Source organism: Nicotiana attenuata, unplaced genomic scaffold, assembly GCF_001879085.1.
Source record: "Nicotiana attenuata strain UT unplaced genomic scaffold, NIATTr2, whole genome shotgun sequence".
Classification (NCBI taxonomy): domain Eukaryota; kingdom Viridiplantae; phylum Streptophyta; class Magnoliopsida; order Solanales; family Solanaceae; genus Nicotiana; species Nicotiana attenuata.
The window spans coordinates 183,494-189,854 of record NW_017671531.1 but is presented as its reverse complement, the minus strand read 5'-3'; the positions used below and the strand labels follow the sequence as shown (position 1 = coordinate 189,854).

The 6,361-nt window shown below is 32.6% G+C and overlaps 1 protein-coding gene across 1 annotated transcript; it reads left to right on the top strand.

Annotated features, from left to right (window-relative positions):
- Window positions 1-789, top strand: LOC109208824. The gene has a single exon (XM_019371976.1). The coding sequence runs from the start codon at window positions 1-3 to the stop codon at window positions 787-789; it is 789 nt and encodes a 262-aa protein (XP_019227521.1).
- Window positions 790-6,361: the final 5,572 nt, after the last annotated feature.

The window sequence follows — 6,361 nt, the reverse complement described above, 5'->3', positions numbered from 1 at the left end:
ATGACTATTGCTCCCAATTGGGATATTATTAATTACTACTCCTCCGTTGTCAATGGAAGAATATGGCTGATGTGGGATCAAGGAGATTACAATATAACTGTACTGAAATTGGAAGCTCAATTAGTACAATGTGAAGTTAGAGATCTCTCTTCTAACTTTCAATGTGTTCTGACTATTGTCTATGGATTCAATACTGTGGAGGAAAGAAGATCTCTATGGAACACTCTTCAAAAGATCTCATGTAATACTAACTGCCCATGGCTAGTGTGTGGGGACTTTAATGCAATATTGTCGACTGCTGATAGAATGAGCTGTCATCCTGTGAGTTTCAGTGAAGTGAAGGATTTTTCAGACTGTATTAATGCCACTCTACTAAATGAATTACAATGGAAAGGTGAATATTTCACATGGTCAAACAAGAAACAAGGATCAGAGAGGGTTAGTAGCAAAATTGATAGAGCATTTGGTAACTATGAGTGGATGATGCTGTGGGGCCATATTGTCTTGGAATATGACCTCCCTAACATTTCAAACCATGCCCCAATGCTATTGACATTGCAGAGTGTGAACCATAGCATCAGAGCTCCATTCAGATTCTTCAACATATGGAGTGAGCATGCACAATTCTTGGAGCTAATTGAAGTCCACTGGAAGAAGCAGTTTGATAGAGATCCTATGCAGAATGTATGGAACAAACTAAAGGCACTGAGACCAGTCTTCAAACAGCTGAATCAAAAAGAGTTTAAAGCCACATCATTGAAGATTGAGAAGCCAAGAGAAGAACTATAATGTATTCAAGCTGCAATAGTAGCCAGATATGATGACAGTCTTGTGATTAAAGAGAAAAAAGCTTTGATGAATCTTGAAAAATGGAACCTCCTTGAGGAGAGTATTCTAAGGCAAAAGTCTAGAGCCCAATGGATACAATTGGGGGATTCAAATTCCAAGTATTTTGCTGCAGTCATGAATGAAAGAAGCCAAAGGAAGCAAATCATGCAACTCAATTCCCTGTCAAGTGCTAAGCTGTTGATTGATCCTAAGGAGCTCAAAGATGAAATTGTATCATTCTGCAAAGGGTTAATGGGCACCTCTAGTCTCTCACTAAAGGGAGTCAACAAAGTTACAATGAACAAGGGACCCAAGCTAAGTCATGAACAACAAATCCTCTTGTGTGCTCCAGTTACTGACCAAGAAAGAGCTGATGGACTGAGTTCAATTGGAAATGATAAATCTCCAGGGGTGGATGGGTATAATGCCTATTTCTTTAAAAAGGCATGGAGTATACTGGGGATAGAGATTATAAGGGCATTAAGAAGATTCTTTGAGTGTGGCAAGATGAATAGAGCTATTAACTATACTTCTCTCACCTTGATCCCTATAACTGATCATCCTGTGACAGTGAAAGAGTACATACCAATTGCTTGTTGTACTGTTCTGTACAAATTCATTTCTAAAGTTCTTGCCTCAAGACTCCAGAAAGTTATTGCATCAGTAGTATGTGAAGCACATGCTGGATTTATTCCAGGCAGGAAGATATCAGATAACATCTTTCTTGCTCAAGAACTGGTGAAATCCTATACAAGGAAGAATATTTCCTCTAGATGCATGATAAAAATAGACCTTCAAAAGGCCTATGACTCAGTGGAATGGATATTTCTGGAGAAGGTCCTAGATGAGCTTGGCTTTCCTAGACAATTCACCATGTGGACCTTAGAATGTCTGATGACAATCAACTATTCTATATTGTTTAATGGAGAACCCATAGCTCCGTTTGATGCAGCTAAAGGGCTAAGACAGGGAGACCCAATTTCACCATTTCTCTTTGCCTTAGCCATGAAATATTTAAGTAGAAAGCTCAATGAGTTGAAAGGAAATAAAGAGTTCAAGTATCACCTAAAGTGCTCTAAACTAGCAGTGACTCATTTATCATTTGCAAATGATCTAGTGTTATTCTCTAGAGGAGATGTTGAGTCTATTTCCATACTGAATAGAAGTTTTTTGGACTACTCTTATGCTTCTGGACTTCAAGCGAACAAAGAGAAGAGCTCCATTTATTTTGGAGGAGTCACTCAAATCATTCAAGATCAAATCCTACATCTGTTACGATTTCCAAAAGGAGAGCTCCCCTTCAAATATCTAGGAATCCCCCTGTCCACTAAAAATATCTCTTTACTTCAGTGGCAACCATTGATCAACAAAATGGTAGCCAGAATCTCATCTTGGACTGCAAAGATACTCTCACATGTAGGGATATCTCAGTTAATCCAAACAGTCCTCTTTGCTATTCAAGCATATTGGTCTCAACTATTTGCTATTCCTTCAAAAGTACAACTGTGGCCTATTGTCGAAGCTACTTATGGTCTGGCACAAAAACAATCACAAGGAAAGCTCTAATTGCTTAGGATAAGGTTTTCACTCCAAAGTCAATGGGTGGCCTAGGCTTGCTAAATATAAGACTATGGAACAAAGCTGCAATAGCTAAGGCAAATTGGGATATTGAGCATAAGGCAGATAGATTGTGGATCTGGTGGTTACATGCCTACTACATCAAGAACCAGCAATTCAGTCAAATGCCTATCCGTCAACAGGCATGATGGATGGTGAGGAAAATATTTGAAGCAAGAGACATAATGGCACTGATTCAAGATATCAAAACAGGCAGTCTAATCAAGCAGATTTACCTTAAGCTTATTGGTGATAATGAGAGAATAACTTGGAAGACATTGAGATTAGGAAATGATGCTAGACCAAAAGCTCAATTCACAGTGTGGCTGCAGATGCATGGGAAACTAATGACTGTTGATAGACTTGCCTCATGGGGAATAAATGTTGATCCTATATGCAATCTATGTAACAGTCACAATGAAACAAGAAATCATGGATTCATGGAGTGTCCTTTCTCTAACAAAGTCTGGGAAGGAGTGTTGAAATGGATGCAGGTTCCTCTCTTCAGGACATCACAATGGGAACTAATGGAGAAATGAATCATTAAAGCATCAAAGGGTAAATCACAAAGAGCTCAAATCTTTAAGTTGGCTTATACTGAATGGGTGCATACAATGTGGATTGAGAGAAATCAGAGAAGATTTGAAAAAATAGCAAAGAATCATAGTCAATTGGTTAGGGAGATTGCATATGTTTGTAATATCCGAGCATCTACTAGAATTAAAAAACTGGTTCAACAGCTTAGTATTTAGTTTAGCTTTAGTAGTTAAGTAGTTCTTTGTGTTCTTAGACTAGATAGCAGACTGTGATGTAGTCTAGCTATGGTTCCTTATTGTAAACATTCTGGTAATTAATAAAATCTTTAGTTACCAAAAAAAATTGTCCTTAAAATATATTTTTAAAGGGTAAAAAGCGCGAACGACATGTTGCTAAGGGGCTTCGTAATTTTAATATAGTACTAGTTTCAATATACGTGTGTTGCACGTGCGTATAGTGTCTATCAATTAAAATATATATATATATATATATATATATATATATATATATATATATATGTATGTATNAAATATCTTCTTAATATGCATATATGATGAATTTAGTTAAATTAGTTGCACCTTATTTTGTAATTATACCTATCTTTAATATGATCTATAAATATGTTAAAGTCTATCTCACATGACATCTCTTTATGAATACATTTTGGCTTCTACTGTTTTATCCTTATTTCTTAAAGTTTGTATTTAATTGATTTAATTCTTAGTACTACAATTGATTTTATTTTATATTCAAATGTCTTTTATTTCTAATTTTACCTATATGATGAATTTAGAAGGAGTAAAATTAGATTATCTTTCTAGTTAGTTAATTCAAAGTCGGAGAAAAAAAGTCAATTCAAATACTTAATTATCTTTTTTAATCACTAATAGAAATAATTTGTTTTTTTTGAGGATTTAAATTATTAATATTAGCTCATAGGCATAAAATAAATATTTAATTATAACTATATATTTATCCGAATTTTTTTATTTTTGTCAAATGATAAAAAAATTGAACTTTGCACTTTAGGTTTGTCGTAGCGTTAGTAAATAAATTTTGTCAATCACTTTTCTCTCTCTCCTTCTCTTACTTTATTAAATATTTTCGTAATTATTTTTTCTAATTAAGTTTTAAAATCTATAATAATATTTATATCTAAGTTAATTATTGTTCGAAGAATAAAATTAATAGCTAATGAACCAATATCACATAGAATACTCATAGTGTTTATAGGATAATTATTGATTTGTTTATATTATAATTGTTCGCCTAAAATTAGTATGATCAGACATTTCGTTTGAGCTAAAAACGTTTAATTGAATAAAATTCATATATAAGGTAAAACATATAAATATTTGATGTTATTTAATTATACTTTATTTTTAAAATTCATATAAAATAAAACTTCAATAATTTTGAAGTCCTAAATATAAGGAGCTCATGCTTAATTCAAATAAGGAAATTAATAAGTAATAGATATTATTTAATCTCAAACTCCTAAATATTAGGTAGAAGAATAATCAAATGACTATTTTGTCTAGTGTGAATTTTATTTTAAAAGGGTGAAAAAAGCGAACGACATTTCGCTAAGGGCCTTCGTGCTTTAATATAGTATAGATAGGAGAGACAAAGAAATATTATGATGACAAGTGGAATAACATTAAATTGACACATGTAAATTTTTGGACAATTCTCCAACTTTGTTGGAGTTTCAAATTTATCTAAAAAAAGAATGTAAAGTACACGTTATTTTTTTCAGAATTCAAAAATTCAGAAATTTTTAAATTTTTCAAAATATAACTGATTTGGAGAGGCACAATTAAAGGACACGTTTTTTCCTCTCTAAACAAGAAAATTGATTTTAGATTATTATTTATAAATTGCATATCTGGATACCACCTTCCCTAAATTTCCTCTGCAAAACCAAAAATTGTCCCATGATTGAAACTTACGACATCCACTTCCATTATACTCATGATTGAAATTCACGATATTCACTTCCATTATACTCGATAACCATATGCAAATACTCAAACACAAGAGAGGTTGGCATAGAAACTTGATACCCATTAAGATTGATTTGGCCGTGATACCATTCGAGGTTGGCCGCCGTGATTACACCATTTATGGCTAAACAGCGTTTTGGACTTTGGTAGTAACATACTGCTTCTACACAATATGGCTATTCATAATGACTTCATTAAGGAACATGTAATGGAAGTTAAAGTTTGAGTTCTACGTCTGTGGTAAGTACCAGATTGTTACAACGCAAACACTACTTTCTTGATTGAATCGGTTCTACAAGATAAGAAGGTATTAAAAATATATTGTTGTCTTACCAAGTTGTTTTTTCTTCTCCTTTGTTAAGTTATAAATCTGCATGCTCTGTTTTTCGCATAATATATATANTATATATATATATATATATATATATATATATATATATATATATATATATATATATATATATATATATATATATATATATATATATAATGTGGATTTAATGTTTGGGTGTATGTATTTTTTCATTATTCTTCCTAATAATGAATCTTCCTTTCTAGGGTGTATTTTCTTAAGTTCTTATTATGAAGAAAAAAATACAGGAAAATCAATATTTTTTTTGGGCATTGTGAAGTACTTATTAAGACTGATATGAAATTTCTTTGTTCTCCATAATCTCAAAGGTCCATGAAATTGCTCCACCATTCAAATTTTATATAAACTGTTCTTTCATTGATATGGAATGAACTGTAGCAATTAATATAATTCACATATAGTTAATCTTTTAACTTAATAACATCTATTATATTCAAAATAAATCTCTGACAGATATCATATATGGTTGGCTCACTTATGCTACAGAAGTGTTGCAGGTGCTAAAAAGCAAATTCATAAGAGGAGTGGTGTTAAAAGAGGAGTTTTTGGTGCTTTGTGAACTGATTTTATGGAATTTTCAGGTGCTCATTTACATGGCTAATCTGTGGCCGTTTTCATGGTTGTTTGATAGAGTTTAATGGTGATTTTAATGGAGGTTAGAGGTGATTCATGGCTGATTTGTGGCAACTGTTTTGGTGGATTTACGATTGTGTTTTTATGGGGTTTAAGTGACCTTTTTGGACTGGTTTTTTTGGAGCTTTACGTTGAGTTTTCGGTCTGATTTTGATGGTTGATTTGGCAGCAACTATGGTGATTGACTTTTTCAGTAAACAAGTTCAACTGAACAGATTAAATAAGAAAGTTGACTATTTCTTAGAACATTTGTTATCTCACACATAACTGCTATCATGCATATTGAACTTACTACAAAAAGTAATAATAGTATGAGAGTTCCATAAACTACTTTAGGTGTGTGTATGTGCCTAAAGTGTATCAGGAT

Excerpts from the sequence above, each read along its gene's own strand:
- LOC109208824 (XM_019371976.1), top strand. The coding sequence starts at position 1 with ATGACTATTGCTCCCAATTGGGATATTATTAATTACTACTCCTCCGTT.